The following is a 19,664-nucleotide window of genomic DNA, read 5'->3' on the forward strand; positions in this document are numbered from 1 at the left end:
TGTATCTTTATATTAGAAGAAATCAACCATTCTCATACTCTTCCCATAATCTCTAAAGCAGATTTTTATGAAAAAATATGGTGAAAAAAGTCTGTAAAGCTAAAAAAAAAAAAAAAGTATAGGAAGCTAATCAAATATAATTTGAGAAAATAATAAATTATAATAATTTAATCATCAGATAATAGCAACAAATTCTTTCCCTTCATTCTGCAACCACTTGATAGTAAAGGGAACAGTAAGGGGGCAGTCATTGGCCAAGAAGTACATCATCCCCTAAATTCAGATGTAAAGATTTTTAGTTTATGCAGCATTGCATATTTTTTTAATAGGAGGAAGCACTATCCCCAGGAAAAACAAGAACTCAAGCCAAGTCTTTGTTTCTCAACAGATCTCTCAAATAATAACATTCCTCCCCTGACTTTTGTTAGCCCTGTAAACCACCACTGCTTGAGGCTCCCTCTTCTCTGAAGCTTGGCCCCAGGCTTTCTGACAGTTCCTGATGCTATCAAAACTTGTCCCATAACTTGTTTCCCAGTTAAATAACAGAAAGGATAAGTACTAGGCTTAGCATGGGAAGGCTGAGTAAGTCTACCTCAGAGAGTTCTGAGGATTTGGGTGCTGAGCACATCTGCTATCATCTCTCAGCTTCAGTATTTTCATCTCTAACTTGGAGATAATGTCATCTATCTCAGAGGGTGAATGGTAAATGACATAATATATAACGAGCTCTTTGCACATCTCGCATACCATTGGCCAATGATACTCTGTTTAAATTAGATTTCCCTCCGTTTCATTGGAAAAGCAGCCACCATAGTGTACTGAGCACTGGACTTGGCATTGGAAGTTCAAAGCCTATTTTGACATTGAAGTCAGTGAGTCAAGTTCTGACCAGTATTAGCTATGAAACAAATAAGAACACTAGCCTATTTCCTCAGCCCTAACAGGATAAGCATGATGACACATGTTTGTATGATTGATTTGCAGCCTGACTAAGGTGTTATAGAAATGTGAGCAAATATTCATTTACTTCATGAGCAATCAATTTCCCCATAAAAAATAGAGTTGGTAATGGCTTTCCCTAACCACCAAATGGCAGCATCTTTGAATATTAATGAAATATTTATTGCTGAAAAATCTATAAGCTCCTAAGGTAAATGTTTAGAAAAATAGCTGAAAAAAGACTGCGAAAGCCGAGTATAAGACTAAACATTATTAATAGGTGGGTTTGAATATATAACAGCTAAGTGGCATAGTGCATAAAGTGCTGGACCTAGAGTCAGGACGACTTATTTTCATGAATTCAAATCTGGTCTCAGACACTATCTGTGTAACCCTGGGCAAGTCATTTAATTCTGTCTGCTTCAGTTTCCTTAATTGTAAAATGGAGATAAAAATAGCAGCATCTATCATTGAGGGTTATTGGGAGGATCAAATTAGATCATATCTGTAAAGTATTTAGCACAGAACCTACATAATAGGTACTTGTTTCCTTCCTTTCTCCCCTGAAGAAGACCAGCTCTAAAGGGTAGCTAGGTGATGTAGTGGATAGAACACAAAGCCTGGAGACAGCAGGATCTGAGTTCAAATCTGGCCTAAGACACTTATTAGTGTCTGACTTTAGGCAACTCACTTAACCCAATTGCCTCCCCTTTCCCCCACCCCAAAAAAAGATTAGCTCTAAATATAATCCGACTTCGGCATATAAATAGGTCATGAAACAGTTAAATGATTTGCCCATAGACATATATTACATATATATATATGCATATGTATATACATACATATATATGCATGTATGTCTTTATTAAGTAGGATTTTAAGCTATCTGACTATTTCGGATTTCAAGTCTGGCTCCCTATTCAATTAAAATATTGTATCTCCTGATATCCTAATGCTTATTTAATTTCTTTGCTCTTTTCTTCTCTTTGTTCCTAAGGCACTAAGATTTTACCAGTCAAATTACCACCAAATCACCATCAAAAATAAAGATATTTAAATACTGCTATTAGCCTCCTAGGCAGATTTGCTCCCAATACATTAGTTTAAACTTAGCCAAATGAAACATCCCACATTCTATGAAAGCTTTGTGTAATAAAGTGCAGTTTTGTTCAATAAATCTATAGAGTCGGTGCATTCTGAAGAAGGAAATGGAGCAGAGGATCAAGAACCCTAATTTTTATAGTTAGAGGACAGGCATTCCTGGGTGAGCCTGGACAATTTACTTAAAGTCTCAGTTTCATCTGCAAAACAGGAGGATTTTACCACTATCTTCTACAAACCAAATAACCTCCATGTTGATTACAATTCTAATCTATGAATTAATTTCAAGAGACTCTGAGAAAAATGATGCAACAAACCATGGATTTGCAGAATTAAACTTAGGGTTTTTTTTAAATAAGAAGGTGAGGGAAAACATGGACCACACCATAAAATTAAATGTCTATGATTTATTAATTATATAATGAACTTTAACAATGAAATAACATGCTAATGATGATTGGACTAGAAAAGACATGAAGAGACAGAAGTAATCATTGCCAATCTTGTACTTTCTTTCCACAATTTACAGGTATAAAGCAGTTAGAAGAATTGAAGTCCCCACGCCTAGTGAAAACCCATCTGCCAGTGGAACTCCTTCCTTCCTCTCTGTGGAAGAATGACTGTAAGGTAATCAATTTGAACGGTAAGAGGAGGCTGATAAGCTGGCCTCCTCTAATCAGGCCTTCCATCTCCCACAAATGAAAGAGGTATTTGCTTCCCAGGGAAGAGACAATTAGATAAGATCTTGTCTACAGGGATGGCATCTGTGTAATCAGAGAAGCACAGAACCAAAGATACAGAATTTTTTAAATGGCTATTTTATATAGCACTTTATGCTTTGCAAAGTACTTTATACAGAGTTTCTCATTTTGTTATCACAATTACCCTGGGAGATAGATCCTATTATTATTTACACTTTTCCAGTGAGGAAATTGATACAGACTTCCATAAGGGCACACAGGTAGAAAATGTATGGGTATGGATTTGAACTCAGACCTTCCTGGCCCCAGCTCTTTTTTTTTTTTGCATTTTCTTTTCTTTTCTTTTCTTTTTTTTAAATAACTTTTTATTGACAGAACCCATGCCAGGGTAATTTTTTACAACATTATCCCTTGCACTCACTTCTGTTCCAATTTTTCCCCTCCCTCCCTCCACCCCCTCCCCCAGATGGCAAGCAGTCCTATACATGTTAAATAGGTTACAGTATATCCTAGATACAATATATGTGTGCAGAACCGAACAGTTCTCTTGTTGCTCAAGAATTGGATTTAGAAGGTATAAATAACCCGGCAAGAATAACAAAAATGCAAGCAGTTTACATTCATTTCCTAGTGCTCTTTCTTTGGGTGTAGCTGCTTCTGTCCATCGTTGATCAATTGAAACTGAGCTAGATCTTCTCTTTGTCAAAGAAATCCACTTCCATCAGAATACATCCTCATACAGTATCGTTGTTGAGGTATATAATGATCTCCTGGTTCTGCTCATTTCACTCAGCATCAGTTCATGTAAGTCTCACCAATCCTCTCTGTATTCATCCTGCTGGTCATTTCTTACAGAACAATAATATTCCATAACATTCATATACCACAATTTACTCAACCATTCTCCAATTGATGGGCATCCATTCATTTTCCAACTTCTAGCCACTACACACAGGGCTGCCACAAACATTTTGGCACATACAGGTCCCTTTCCTTTCTTTAGTATCTCTTTGGGGTATAAGCACAGTAGAAACACTGCTGGATCAAAGGGTATGCACAGTTTGATAACTTTTTGAACATAGTTCCAAACTGCTCTCCAGAATGGCTGGATGTGTTCACAATTCCACCAGTGTATCAGTATCCCTGTTTTCCCACATTCCCTCCAACATTCTGCATTATCTTTCCTTGTCATTCTAGCCAATCTGACAGGTGTGTAGTGGTATCTTCGAGTTGTCTTAATTTGCATTTCTCTGATCAATAGTGATTTGGAACACTCTTTCATATGAGTGGTAATAGTTTCAATTTCATCATCTGAAAATTGTCTGTTCATATCCTTTGACCATTTATCAATTGGAGAATGGCTTGATTTCTTCTAAATTAGAGTCAATTCTCTATATATTTTGGAAATGAGGTCTTTATCAGAACCTTTGACTGTAAAAATGTTTTCCCAGTTTATTGTTTCCCTTCTAATCTTGCCTGCATTAGTTTTATTTGTACAAAAACATTTCAATTTGATGTAATCAAAATTTTCTATTTTGTAGTCAATAGTGATCTCTACTTCTTCTTTGGTCATAAATTCCTTCCTCTTCCACAGGTTTGAGAGGTAAACTATCCTATGCTCTTCCAATTTATTTATATCTCATTATTTATGCCTAGATCATGAACCCATTTTGACCTTATCTTGGTGTATGGTGTTAAGTGTGGGTCAATGCCTAGTTTCTGCCATACTAATTTCCAATTTTCCCAGCAATTTTTGTCAAATAATACATTCTTATCCCAAAAACTGGGGTCTTTGGGTTGGTCAAACACTAGATAATTAAAGTTATTGGCTGTTTGTCCTTTGAACCTAACCTATTCCCTTGATCAACTAGTCTATTTCTTAGCCAATACCAAATGGTTTTAGTAACCGCTGCTTTATAATATAATTTTAGATCCGGTACAGTTAGGTCACCTTCATTTGATTTTTTTTTCATTAATTCCCTTGAAATTCTTGACCTTTTGTTTTTCCATATGAACTTTGTTGTTATTTTTTCTAGGTCATCAAAATAGTTTTTGGGAAGTCTGATTGGTATAGCACTAAATAAATAGATTAGTTTAGGTAGTATTGTCATCTTTATTATATTTGCTTGCCCAATCCAAGAGCATTTAATATTTTTCCAGTTGGTTAGATCACACTTAATTTGTGTGGAAAGGGTTTTGTAGTTTTACTCATAAACTTTCTGATTTTCCCTTGGCAGATAGATTCCTAAATATTTTATACAATCAGTAGTTACTTTAAATGGAATTTCTCTTTGTAACTGACTGTTGGATTTTGTTAGTGATATATAAGAATTCTGATGACTTATGTGGGTTTATTTTATAACCAGCAACTTTGCTAAAGTAATGGATTATTTCTAATAACGTTTTAGTGGAATCTCTGGGGTTCTCTATGTATACCATCATATCATCAGCAAAGAGTGATAATTTGGTTTCCTCATTGCCTATTCTTATTCCTTTAATCTCTTTCTCAGCTCTTATTGCCAAAGCTAGCATTTATAACACAATATTAAATAGGAATGGTGATAGTGGGCAACCTTGTTTCACTCCTGATCTTATTGGGAATGGTTACAGTTTGTCCCCATTACATATGATGCTTACTGCTGGTTTTAAATAGATACTACTGATTATTTTAAGGAAAAGTCCATTTATTCTTATACTCTCAAGTGGTTTTATTAGGAATGGATGTTGGATATTATCAAATGCTTTGTCTGCATCTATTGAGATGATCATATGGTTTTTGTTAATTTGGTTATTAATATGCTGGCCCCAGCTCTCGTGCTCCATCTACTGGGCCACCAAGCCGCTTCTCTTCCTAGGGATCATTCCACAACAGCATTTAGCTTCTACATGAGTATGTGATATAAAATAGCTATCACATTGAATCAAGAAGCCCTTATGAAGGTAATTTCTCCCCTAAATAATATCTCTTTAGAATAAGATATTCGCTATTTCCTTACCATTTTGGTATCCTAATGCCTGGAACCCTGATGACATATAGGAGGTACTTTTAAAATATATGAATGGAATTCAATTGAATGGAACTTATTCAGTATTAACTATGCCTAACTGGAAAGTCACTTGCTATTGGGCACTCTTGCCAATCATTGCACACACACTTGAAAGATTAAAATTTCTAAAGCACAGGTTCAAGCAGATCACTCCTCAATTTAAAAAAAAAAAAGCTTATAGGGCCACCACTGAACTCTAGAATGAATAAAAATTCCTCTACTTCATCTTTGAAACCCTTTAAAACCTATCTCCAGACCACTTTCCCAGCCCATAGTACAAATAATGTTTCTTCAGTCACTGAATTCCAGAAAAACTATGCATGTTGCTGTCTGTGGTGCTGAACTCCCCCTATGTCCCTTGCTGAGTTCATTCATCTCACTTTCCCTCAGTTTCCTCATTTTTAAAATGAGGGAATTGGAAGTGTTAAATCAATACTCCTATGGCCTTCTATTTCTTTAGGGGTTATTCTTTATCTGGAATAGCTTTATCTTTAATATCTTTATTTGGTTTGTGTCTTTCTGGGGTAATCAAACTGTCTCCTGTGCTTGTAATAAGCTCCCTCCTCACTTCTTCCTCAACATCCCTAGTTTGCTTCAAGGCTTAGCTGATATTGCAGGTCCTACAGAATTTCACTCCTTTATAGATTTTCTCTATAAAAAATTACCTTGTATTTATTGTATGCTTTTTTATTTAATATTCTTTGTGTGCCACTTTCCCCCAAAAGAATGTAACTTTCTTAAAAGTAGAAGGTATTTTGTAACTTTCTTTGTATGTCTAGCACAATGCCTGGCACATAATAAAAAATAATACTTATTAAATAGATGAATAAATGGCTGAAAACATCATATAGTAGCCAACACTGGTAACTTAATAAATAAAATGTATCAACACAGCATTTTCTTTAATGACAGCAGTGCCTTTAATGTTACTCTTTTGGTAGAATGGGATAACCGTACTTGGGCTATCTCCAGAGACAGTATCCCCAGAGACAGGGACTTAGTCTTTAAGAAGTCAATAGAGCACCCTTACTGGCCACTGCACAGGAAGAGCTGCCTGAATCAACAGTCTTTATTTAAAGGGAGAAAAAAGGTCACAGAACTACTTCCCTACTCCCTACTTCCCACAAGAAGTTTGAGATAGAGTTCAGGGCATGTGTTATTTCAGGAAAACAAAAACTAGAGAGTGGAAGCAGAAGTTCTTTGTCTTTTCAACTCTACCCTGAATGTTCCCATGGTGTTGTCTTCTTGCCAGAGCATATGAGAAAAGAAGACCTGGCAACCCCTATTATATCAAAATAATAATATCAAAGCATTGTAGTCATCAAAAAATTAAAATATACTGTACTTAGAGCTAGGTGTCCTAAAGGATAGAGTGCTAGGTCTAGAATCAGAGAGACTTGAGCCCCATCCTTCCTCAAATTCTAGCTGTAAGTACATTAACCTCTGTCTGCTTCAGTTCTTTAATGTGTAAAATGGGAATTATATTAACACCTACCTTACTGGGTTGAAAGAATCAAATTTTTACTTTATGTAAAGAGCTTTGCGAAGTTTCAAGAGTAAGCTGCTTAGTCATGAAAACTGACTGCTTTACTTTTAAAAATCCAATCTTGACATTTCAAAACTCAACAAGTTGGGATCAGATGCCTACTATGTGATAGACACTGTGCCAGGGATACAAAAACACTCCTTGCTTTTGTTTTCTGGGAAGAGAGGTAAGAGAATAACATTTAAGAAAAAAATTAAATATTTCATATTCAAAATACAAATTAAGTCTCCACACTCCACAGAATAATAGTTCTTTTGTAGTAGAAAATATGTATTGTCAGAGAATCACAAAATCATAGGGTGAAGAGGGACTTCAGTCACTTCCTCCACTTCTCTCCCAAAGCATAAGCCTTATCTATAAAATTCTCAACTATGCCAGGAGTATTTGGGTTTTTTTCTTTTAAATGGAATCTCTGTGGCTAGAAGCTGGAAAATGAATGGATGCCCATCAGTTGGAGAATGGTTGGGTAAATTGTGTTACATGAATGTTATTGAATGTTATTGTTCTGTAAGAAATGACCAGCAGGATGAATACAGAGAGGCTTGGAGAGACTTACATGAACTGATGCTGAGTGAAATGAGCAGAACCAGGAGATCATTATATACTTCAACAACGATACTGTATGAGGATGTATTCTGATGAAAGTGGATTTCTTTGACAAAGAGAAGATCTAACTCAGTTTCAATTGATCAAGGATGGACAGAAGCAGCTACACCCAAAGAAAGAACACTGGGAAATGAATGTAAACTGCTTGCATTTTTGTTGTTCTTCCCGGGTTATTTATACCTTCTGAATCCAATTCTCCCTGTGCAACAAGAGAACTGTTCGGTTCTGCACACATATATTGTATCTAGGATATACTGTAACCTATTTAACATGTATAGGACTGCTTGCCATCTGGGGGAGGGGGTGGAGGGAGGGGAGGGGAAAAATTGGAACAGAAGTGAGTGCAAGGGATAATGTTGTAAAAAATTACCCTGGCATGGGTTCTGTCAACAAAAAGTTATTTTAAAAAAATTTTTTAAATAAAAAAATAAATGGAATCTCTGGTGTTAGATTTATTTTCTTGTGGTTGGCTTCTTTCTCCTACAGATAGAATGCCAAAAAAGATTTTTATTGAAGATCATAATTTAATTGGATTTTGGTTAGCTAGGACTTTTTCATAGTGGAGCATTTACAGTTATGATGACATAATTTTTTGTTTGTTAGAAAACACACATGCAGTAGCATAATGGTGAATGTTTAATAACTGAGTTGTAGAAGACAGTTAGATGATTCTGTGGATATAACTCTGAGTCTGAAGTCAGGCCTCAATTCAAATCCAATCTTAGACATTTACTAGCTAGGTGACTCTGCTCAAGTCACCTAACACTCTGCCTCAGTTTCCTGATCTGTAAAATGAACTAGAGAAGGAAACAGCAGATCACTCCAGAATCTTTGCCATGAATACCCCGAATGAAATCACAGAGAGTTAGACGTGACTTAAACAACTGAACAATCCCACAGGAAAAAAAAATGTAGATTGAACCCACTTTTCAGTTTAATTAATCTATGTTATTAACATTTTCTCCAATATTCTCTTAAATATAAACACAACAACAACAAAACAATAAATCAAGTCCTAGTTTGTAGCCTTTTGCCAATATTTGAGATATAAATTCTGACTATAACACATTCTTGGAGACCTGAAAATGGTGCCCTCTCCCCTCCATGTTGTGCTAATGAACAGTTATGGAGGCATTTGTCAGAGGACGGAGGTGGAGGCCTAGATCTGAAAGTAGAAAGGGGCAGTATTTGTTACTGAAGTCACTTAATTATCTTCTTTTAAAAGAATACTAATTAAACTCCACAAATCTCCCATTTCTTCCCACAGATGATCTATGTAGCACGGAATGCTAAGGATGTTGCTGTCTCTTACTATTATTTTCATAAGATGGCAAAAATATTCCCAGAGCCTGGTACTTGGGAGGAGTTTTTGGAGAAATTCATGACTGGAAAAGGTAAGATTAACTATGCAGTAATGTAATTTTATTGTTCTATAAGAGGTGATAAGCACGCTGATTTCAGAAAAGTCTGGGAAGACTTACATGAATCATTGCTGGATGAAGTGGATAGAACCAAGAGAATCTTGTACACAACAACAACAAAATTTTGTGATGATCAACTGTGATGGCCGTGGCTCTTTCCACAATGAGGTGATTCAAGGCAATTCCAATAGACTTGTGATGGAAAGAGCCATCCTCCTCCAGAGAGAGGACTATGGAGATTGAATGGGGATCCCAAAGTAGTTTTTTCACCTTTATTTTGGTTGTTGTTGTCTGTTTGCTTGTTTTTTTTTTCTTTCTCATTTTTTCCCTTTTAATCTTATTTTTCTTGCATAGCAATGTGAAAATATGTTTAGAAGAATTGAACATATTTAACTTATATTGCATTACTTGCTGTGTAGGGGAGGACAAAGGGAGGAGAAAAATTTGGAATACAAGATTTTTCAGGAGTGCATGTTGAGAACTATCTTTGCATGTATTTTGACAAATAAAAAGCTATTATTATTTTTTTAAAAAGAGGTGGGGAAAAGACTGAGCTCAAATCTGAGCTCAAAAGTAAGAAATACTCGAAGATTGAATGATTGAATAAAGGGACATAGAGTTCACAGGGAATTAATATATGTTTACTGATGTCCCTTTATCTATTTCCTATCTTCTTAGATTGGAAATAATGGAATAGGTGATGGCATAATGAATAGAATGCTAGATATGGAGTTAGGAAGACTTGAATTCAAATCCATCTCAGACACTTTGTGATCTTAAATGTAAATGCTAGTTGGTGCAGTGGATAGAGCACCAGGCCTGAACTCAAGAGGACCTGAGTTCAAATTTGGCACTTAACACTTCTTAGCTGTGTGAACCTAGGTAAGTCACTTAACCCTAATTGCTTTAGGAGGAAAAAAAGTTATTTAATCTCTCTCAGCCTTACTTGTCAAATAGGGATACCATCTCATTCCCCAGGATTGTTATAAGGTTTGTTTGTTTGTTTTAAGATAAAATACTTTGCAAAACTGAAAGCACTCTTCAAATGTTAATATTATTGTTATAAAAATGAAGACAATTCAAGAAAATCTACTCAATAGACTTTGGATAAGAAATTCCATCTGCATCCAGAAAAAAAACTATGTAGACTTGAATATAGATCAGCAAAGGTTATGATCACTTATTTTTTTCTGGGTTTTTTTTCCTTCTCTCCCATGGTTTCCCCTTTTGTTCTCATTTTTCTTTCTCAACATGATTCCTAAAACAAAATAATGTGTATTAAAAATAAATAAATAAATTTTAAAATGAAGGAAAAATTTTAAAAATAGATGAACATGATAAAAAAACAACAATATTTTATGATTTCCTTTCCAAATAGAACAGGTGTTATAAATAATCAGAACTTGTAGATCAACTTTTTCCAGAATAACTTGCCAAAATTCATTGTCATTACCCTAATATACACCCTCATCTTATGCCTGGAATGTTTCAAAATTCTCCAAATTTGTCTTCCTGCCTCCAATCTGTACCTTCTCAAATTTTCCACATTTTGCAAAACTTAACTCAGTTGCTACACAATAAAGGAGAGATTGCTTTGTCTATTATACAGGAGAGACTATATTGATTATCTTATCCTTTTAAAAGTAATTATCTAACCTTAACAAATGAAGTTATTGTTGTTTAGTCATTTTTAGCCCTTACTATGAATGATCCCATCTTGACAAAGACACTGGAGTATTTTGCCATTCTTTCTCCAGCTTACCTTACAAATAAGGAAACCGAGGCAAATAGGGTTAAGTGACTTCTCCGGAGCCAGTGTATCTGAGGGCAGATTTGAACTCAGGAAGATGAGTTTTCTTGACTCCACTGTTACTCTATGCACTATGGTGCCACTTATCTGCTCCAACAAATTAGATATGAACACTTTTTTGATTGAATTTCAAAATCAAAATGGAATTTGAATAAAGCCTATACATCTAGATCGTGTACACTAATTCTAGTTGTCAATCAAAAAAGATGTTTTTACCTAACAAAGGGAATTACTTTTAACTGATGGGATAATCAGTGGAACCTTATCCTCACACTGGCATTCAAGACATTGCACAATCTTCCCTAGACTGTCTCCTGTAACTCACCGCTTCTGTAACTCACTGTCAGATGTCCTCCATCAAAAATGGCTCTACTCATTTCTTCCCAAGTCTGTACTAAACAAGTCTATATTTTTGCTCTTGTTCATGATATTCTCTCTGTATAAAATGTTCTTCCCCCATCTTCTTTTAGGATTTAAGTTCTACTTATCCTTCAAGGCCCTGCTTAAGTCCCAACTTTTTGCATAAGCTACTAAATCTAGAACTGGAGAATTCCAAAGAAGATATCCAATCCAACCCTCTATTTTAAAAATAAAGAAATTGAATCCCAGAGAAGTAAAGAACTTATGCATTCCATCTAGATTGCTAACATTTAGCACAGACTACTTATTTTTAAGAATATGTCTTTTTTATTCCTAGAACTTAATCCCTTAATTGAATCAGTATTCAACAAACAATTGAGGCATATCGTATTACACCAGCAAAATATAGGTACCTTGAGGAAACAAGCTCCTTGTTGTTGATTTTTTGTTTATATCCCTAAAATTTACATGTTTTCAAGATACTGGCACTTAATAAATGCTTCTTGAATTAAAATGGGATGACATGATAATGGTGACATTAACAAGAAATGTGGGTGAATTTTAAAGGTCTTGCCTTCCTACAAAACCTTTGTTCCCCCTGAATGTCTTATCTTTTGTAACAGTGAGTTTTGGTTCCTGGTATGACCATGTGAAGGGCTGGTGGGAGAAGAAGAAGGACTACCGTATCCTCTACCTCTTCTATGAAGATATGAAGGAGGTGAGAGAAAAACAACCCTTTTCCATATGAAACTCTATATACTTCCATTCTTCCCTTGAAACCCTCTTCAATCAGTAATTATTTCAGAAACAACTATCCTATAATCTATCTTCTTCTGACCAAGTGTCTCATATCCTTCTTATGAAGATGAAGAGAGATGAAATAGACAAGAATATTCAATTAGATGGATTCAAAACTAGTTGGAATGACCAGATTCAAAGAGTTATTGTTCATGATTTAAAAAAAGTTGGAGAGCTTAGAAATTTTTGATACACTCTGCCATCTTCCCAAAATGACAGAGAAAATAATTTTTCTTTAAAAAAGAAAGTTTTAGTAGACCATGAGGTCAATATAAGTCAGAAGGTATGTGGCTCCCAAAAAGCTAATATTGTCTTCAACTTCAATGAGAGAAGCATAGCTTCTAAGAATGGGAAAATGTTAGTACAATTGTATTGTGCCATCAGAGCCATATGGAATATGGCCCTACATTTTAGAAGGATTTTGATAAGCTGGAGAATATTCAGAGTAAGGGCCTTGAGGCCATAATGATCCCTTGAAGGAACAGGATAAATCACATAAGAAAAAAATTGAGAGAACTTAATAAGCCGTCTTCAAGTATTTGCAAGGCTTTCATCTGGAACAGAGGTTTCATGTGTTTTTTTGTCCAAGAGAATACAAATAGAAGCAAGAAGTGGAAATCATAAAGAAAGTAATTTAGGTATGATCCCAGTAAAACACTTCCTAAAAATGAGAGCTATCCCAAAATGGAATGAGCCACTTTGAAAAATGATGGGTTCCTTTTTTGGAGATTTTCAGAAAGGAACTGCATAGCCATTTGTTGTACCATTTGTTGTCTGTTACAATGGGAAATTTCTCGAAGTTTTGAGTTGAGATACCTAGCCATTTATAATCCAAACTTTAAAATTCTGTGATTCCATGATTCTCTAGGATGCAAAAGGTGAGTTATTGAAAATACTGAAATTCTTGGGAAAGGATTTCCCAGAAGAGATTGTGAATAAAATCTTCTATCACACCTCCTTCGAGATAATGAAAAACAACCCAACAGCCAATTATACCATGGCACCCATGAAATGGACCACAAAATATCTCCTTTTATGAGAAAGGGTGAGAGGAACACTGTTATTCAAAGATTATCTTAAAGCTCATCTAATCCAGCCCTCAAATTTCATGAGACTAATGATGGCAGGAATTGGGGGAAAAGAAATAATAGCTATGAGTGTTTTTTTTGTTGTTCTTTAGTCATTGTTGATTATGTATGATTCTTTGTGACCTCATTTGGGGATTTTTTCATGAAGATTTCCTTCTCCAGCTCATTTGTCAAATGAAGAAACCAAGGTAAACAGGGTTAAGTGATTTACCCAGGGTCACACAACCAGTAAATGTCTGAGGACGGTTGGGAACTTTGGTCTTCCTGACTCCAAGCTTGGTGTTTGATTCAATACACTATCTACACATGCTATGAGAGTAATAAGGTGAAGGTGGCAAGAAGAAAAATACAACTTCAAAGTAATATTCTATGGCAAACCTCTTTACTGCCGCAAATCTTACCTGTTGGGAAGCCTTCATAGGAGAACTTCCCCTTGCCATCCAAAACCAAAATCCCAACCAGTGTCTTCCCTGAGACCCTTTTCTAAAGCAAGACACCTTGGGCTATTGGAATGATCTGGGTTTCCTCATTCTGGAGAGTGTCAGTAACTATAAAAGAAATAGGAGCAAAGATAGCTGGGGGATGGTGGATGTACTTCCCTGAGCAGCTCTCTCATTGATAAAATAAATAAGTTATGCCATTGGGGGAGAGGGGGAGGAATTGGTACACAAGAGTTTGCAAGGGCATTGTTGAAGAATTTCCCATACATATGTGTTTATTTTATATATTTAGCACATTTTGAGTAAAAGTTGTGGATACTTAGGCAATTGAAATGGTATGGGACAGAAAATGGCGAAGAAAACACACATTTCTCTCTGATCTTCTTTATAACCCTCACAATAATTACAAAATACAGCCTCTGAATTATCTCTGGATGGGCAGAACCCACAAATATTGGGAGTGCAACAAATTATCAGCAGAAGATAATTTCAAAGATTGCAAAAAAAAAGTATGTTTCAATTGAAAACAGGAGAGAGGTAGCCAACACAAGAAACTAAGCACAACCACCAGCACAGATGGCAGAGAATTTGTAGGAGGAAACAGAGCAGAAAAGATCTGTTTCAATCAGAAATGGGAGAGAGGCAGAGAAGCACAAACAGCTGACCACAAACACCAGCACAGACAGAGCAGAGCCACAGGCCAGAGCAGTCTCAGTGTGGCAGTATGACTTCCACAGGGCAGAGAGTTTGTGGGAGGAAGAGGACCAGAGAAGGTCTGTATCAATTGGAAGCAGGAGAGGAACAGCAAGCCCCAGGCAGCTGACCAGCACAGACAGCTAAGAGTCCCAGAACACTGCAGTCTCAGGGTGGCTGAGCAGACTTCAACCACAAACACCAGAGCAGACAGCACAGAGCCCCAGGGCATTGCTAACAACTCCATGTGGCAGAACCAGCACCAGGAGTGAATCAGCACTGACCCAGTGCTGTTTCTTGGAAAACCTCTCCTGCCGTAAAGGCATACCTTAACTTAACTTTTAAAAAATGAGCACAAAAGTAAAGAAGACTCTAACAATGGAAAGCTTTTTTGGTGAAAGAGAAGAACAGGTTTCAAACGGTGAGGAGACTAAAAGCAGATTATCTCCAGATGAAGTTCCAAGGGGTGAAACAATCTGGTCCTCATCACAGAAGGCTCTCCTAGAAAAATTTAGAAAGGATCTTAAAAGAGAACTAGAGGAAAAATGGGGAAAGAAAATGAAAGTCTTGCAAGAGAGTCTGGAAAAGGCAATACAAAATAGACACAGTGAAATGGAAAAGGCATATAACTCATTGAAAGATAGATTTGATAAACTGGAAAAAGGAAACACCTCCCAGAAAAACAGAATTTGTGAAACAAAAAGAAAATAACTTCTTAAAAAACAGAATTTGTGAAATGGAAAAAATTCCATAGAACAAAACAACTCATTCAAAAATTCAATTGGACAAGTACAAAAAGAAGTTTAAAAAGTTAATAAAGAAAATAACACATTAAAATTCAGAATTGAACAAATGGAAATGAATGACTCAATAAGGCAACAAGAATCAGTCAAAAAATGGTGTGGGACTTGGAGCTTAGAGTAGTTTTTGGGGATTTGGGGATTAGCCAAGTTCAGTTGTGTTCTGCTATTGTTGTCCAGAAATTCAAATGGGAGATAGACCAACAGACCGACAGACACAGACTCAGAAACACACAGAAAAAGAGAGAAAGAGACAGAGAGAGAGAGGAGAGACAGACAGAGACAGACAGACAGAGACAGAGACAGAAAGACAGAGAGACAGAGAGGACAGAGAGAGAGTCTATTATGTTCCAGGCACTGTTAAACACTGAAGTACAAAAAGAAACAAAAGACACTTAAAATCTAAAGGGAGAAATATGTTGTCAAGGGTATCTGCTTAAGCAAATTTGGAGATACAGAAATGTTCAATTACATACTTACTAAAATAATAAAGTTCCTTGTTGGGATTTTCTACAATTGGGTTTTCCTAGATAGTTTGAGTAGACCTGGAGTCTAGGAGAGTGCAAGACCAGAAATCAAAAAGATTAAAGGTTAAATCTAGCCCCAAACACTTAATAGGTGTGAGATCTTGGGCAAGTCATTCAGCTTCTGTCTGCTTCAGTTTTTTCATATGTAAAATGGGGATAATAGTAATTGCCCCTACCTCCCAGAGTTATAGTGAAGATCAAAGGAGCTTTTAGTATACTATCTGCCATATACTAAGCACTATATAAATGATAGTTCTTGTGATTATTATGCAGGAGATTATCTTAGTAAATGTGTTTCATAAACCTTAAAGTATATTCGAAAAGTTTAAATGAAATTTCAACCTTTTGAAACTTAACATACAAAAGAGGATCACAGATTTAATAATGTTACACAGTTACCTATTAATTTGGGAACAACTAGATGGCACAGTGAATAGAGTACCTGACCTGGAATCAAGAAAACTCACCTTTCTGAATTCAAATCTGGCTTCAGACACTGACTAGCTCTGTGATCCTGGGAAACTCATTTAGCTCTATTTGCTTCAGTTTCTTCATCTGTAAAATGAGCTCGAGAAGGAAATGGCAAATTACTCCAGAATCTTTGCCAAGAAAACTCCAAATGGGGCCATGGAAAGTTGAACATGACTGAACAACAACAAACCTATTAATTTAAGGCTTAAAACTGTACTAAGACTTTAGGGACATTGTGTATCAATGCAAAAGATTATTTGAATATTAAATAGTATTATGTTAATAATTCTCTCTGCTATCTACAGATATCCAAGCTAAAAGAAAAGATTGAAGGAATCTTTAGTGCAGTGAAGAAAACATTGTGCTTAGAAATAGGAAGCATCATTTTCCTGAGTTCAAATCTGGCCTCAAATACTTACCAGATGAGTGACTCTGAGCACATCACTTACTCCTTTTTTGCCTCATTTTCCTCATCTGTAAAATGAGCTGGAGAAAAAAATAACAGACCACTCCAGCATCTGCCAAAAGAACCTTAAAATAGGATCACAAAGAGTTATGCAGTACTGAAATGACAAACAACAATAACAAAGAGAAATGGTGATGATATTCAAATACCCCCCCAGAGCAGCTAGCCTACCTTTTTTAAAAGCCATATTTCATCCACTTTCATTCTAAAGGATTTTGGTGGAAACTTTTTGAATTCTTCATATTCCAGATCTGGGTTCAATAAAATAGCAAGAAAATGAAAGTGTTCAAATTTTAAATCTCAGAGTCTTTTACTAGATGATTCAAGAGCTATTTAAATCATGATTGCTCAAATATGTTGGAAAAGCCTCAGGAATTAGTGAGAATATGTGAAGCAAAGTTCTGAAATCAAAATACAAGATTTGGGCCATGATTTGGAAAACAGCCAAAAAATGGTTTGATGTGAAAGTGATACAATGGTTTAATATTCTAACCTTTCTTTTCTGCCAGGGATTTCAGGTGACTGGAAGAATCATTTCACCGTAGCCCAGTATGAGAGATTCGAAAAACATTATAACCAACAAATGGAAGGTACTACATTGAAGTTTCGATCTGAGATCTAAGGAATGTCTCTTCTCCCTCCAAACTTCTGAAATGTTTTGCAAGAAGAAAAACACCTAGCGATAATATGTATAGGCTTTGAGCTTCTGCAAGTGCATGGTTTAGCATTTTATAAAGATATTACTGAGAAAAGTCCTAAGCATTTAAATCAGAAGATGTAAAGAATGATTGTCCAAGATTTCCTAATAAACTGTCTGCTCAAATGTTTATATTATCTTAAAGAATTAAATCATGAAACAATGATTTTAAAAGCACCCAATTACACATTTTCCGATTGTACAATGTTGTAACTAGAGTTGAACAATGGGTCCTTGTCCAGAATCAAAAAAATTTATAAGGTTGAAATTTTGTTAGATTGATGATTTTTTAAAGGTTATAAAGTTTTTAAAGTTAATTTGTGTTGTGTGTGATAGCTTGTGGAATTCAGTAGAATTAAAATGTACTTCTTTAACAAAGACTTAGTTTCTATACCCAGAAAAAGAACTCTGGGAGATGACTAAAAACCACTACATTGAATTCCCAGTCCCTATATTTATGCACACCTGCATCTTTGATTTCCTTCACAAGCTAATTGTACAATAATTCAGAGTCTGATTCTTTTTGTACAGCAAAATAATGTTGTGGTCATGTATACTTATTGTGTATCTAAGTTATATTTTAATATATTTAACATCTACTGGTCATCCTGCCATTTAGGGGAGGGGGTGGGGGGGGTGGGGTAAGAGGTGAAAAATTGGAACAAGAGGTTTGGCAATTGTTAATGCTGTAAAGTTACCCATGTATATATATCCTGTAAATTAAAGGCTATTAAATAAAAAAAAAAAAAAAAAAAAAAAAAAAAAAAAAAAACAAAGACTTAGTTTAAAGTGGAAATTACCAGAAGGTAGAATATATGCCAGAAGTGAATTCCTCACTAGGTGGGGCCCACCAAGTTCCCAATCAAAGTGGCCACCTAAACACATCCTATATAACTTTCTCTTAACAAAGTTCAGCATCTTTGTATCTCTCCTACTTGACTGACTTTGTCTTAATTATTTCCTATACTATTTTTACATCATATGTTTTAAAGTTAATTTGAGATCCCATTTTGATCTCTCTGCCACAGATATCAAAACTGTCAATTATAGTTGTATGCTACCTTGTTTCTTCAAGACTTAATTGTGTAGTAGAAAGGATTAAATGATGTGTCTTGCTGGAAGAAATTTTCAGCATCAGGGAAGCTTTGAGATCAGTGAGACCTAAAAACAACCTTCAACAAAACTAGTTCCCCAAATCATCACTGTCTCCTTCTATGGAAACTAAGGTGTGTCAAATCAATGAGTTTTTAAGAGTCTACACAAGAGAAGTAATAGATAGATTCACCCTCAGATGGTCCAAAAAATCTTCTTTGAGTGGCAAAATACATAAGAAACAGTAAAAGAACAAAGCAAAATGTAGAGATATCAATTGTTAGAATAATGAAAGTTCAGAAAAAGGACCACTATTCACTATTCCAAAGATTCAGACTATTCACATTTGATTTCAAAGATTTCTGACAATTATTAATCCTTGACCATTGGTATAAAAGGTGTTTCATTTCTAAAGGGCTTGGGTTCCTGGTCCTAGGTTTTATTCACCTAGAGTGAGATTAAACAAATGGAGGTAGTAACAGTGATCTGACCCATAAAGCAACGCCACTCCTTTCTCATTGTTTTTGCTTTGCTATTCTAGCCAGGATGGCTTGCCTGCCCTGTTGGTGGTAAGCAACAATTTGGGTTATTTATAGTGTGGGTAGTAGACCCCTTTTCACAAGGGAGGTTGAAAGGAATTCCCTTTTATCTTTTTTTTTATTATAGCTTTTTATTTACAAGATATATGCATAGGTAATTTTTCAGCATTGATAATTGCAAATCCTTTTGTTCCAACTTTTTCCCTCCTTCCCCCTACCCTTTCCCCCAGATGGCAGGTTGACCAATAGATGTTAAATATGTTAAAGTATAAGTTAAATATAATATATGTATACATGTCCAAACAGTTATTTTGCTGTACAAAAAGAGTCGGACTTTGAAATAGTGTACAATTAGCCTGTGAATGAAATCAAAAATGCAGGGGGACAAAAATAGAGGGATTGGGAATTCTATGTAGTGGTTCATAGTCATCTCCCAGAGTTCTTTTGTTGGGGGTAGCTGGTTCAGTTCACTACTGCTGTTTTGGAACTGATTTGGTTCATCTTATTGTTGAAGAGGGCCAC

The 19,664-nt window shown here is 35.6% G+C and overlaps 1 protein-coding gene across 1 annotated transcript; it reads left to right on the plus strand.

The window, feature by feature from the left end:
* The first annotated feature begins 2,574 nt into the window (after positions 1-2,574).
* On the plus strand, positions 2,575-17,761 carry LOC100926692 (sulfotransferase 1 family member D1-like). Its single transcript, XM_031941935.1, is given in 6 exon segments — positions 2,575-2,667; positions 9,208-9,334; positions 12,155-12,249; positions 13,198-13,336; positions 13,339-13,374; positions 17,324-17,761. Coding segments are annotated over 5 exon segments (510 nt in total). The 5' UTR covers positions 2,575-2,667; the 3' UTR covers positions 17,437-17,761.
* Positions 17,762-19,664: the final 1,903 nt, after the last annotated feature.

The sequence above is a fragment of the Sarcophilus harrisii genome, chromosome 6 (assembly GCF_902635505.1).
Source record: "Sarcophilus harrisii chromosome 6, mSarHar1.11, whole genome shotgun sequence".
NCBI classification, from domain to species: domain Eukaryota; kingdom Metazoa; phylum Chordata; class Mammalia; order Dasyuromorphia; family Dasyuridae; genus Sarcophilus; species Sarcophilus harrisii.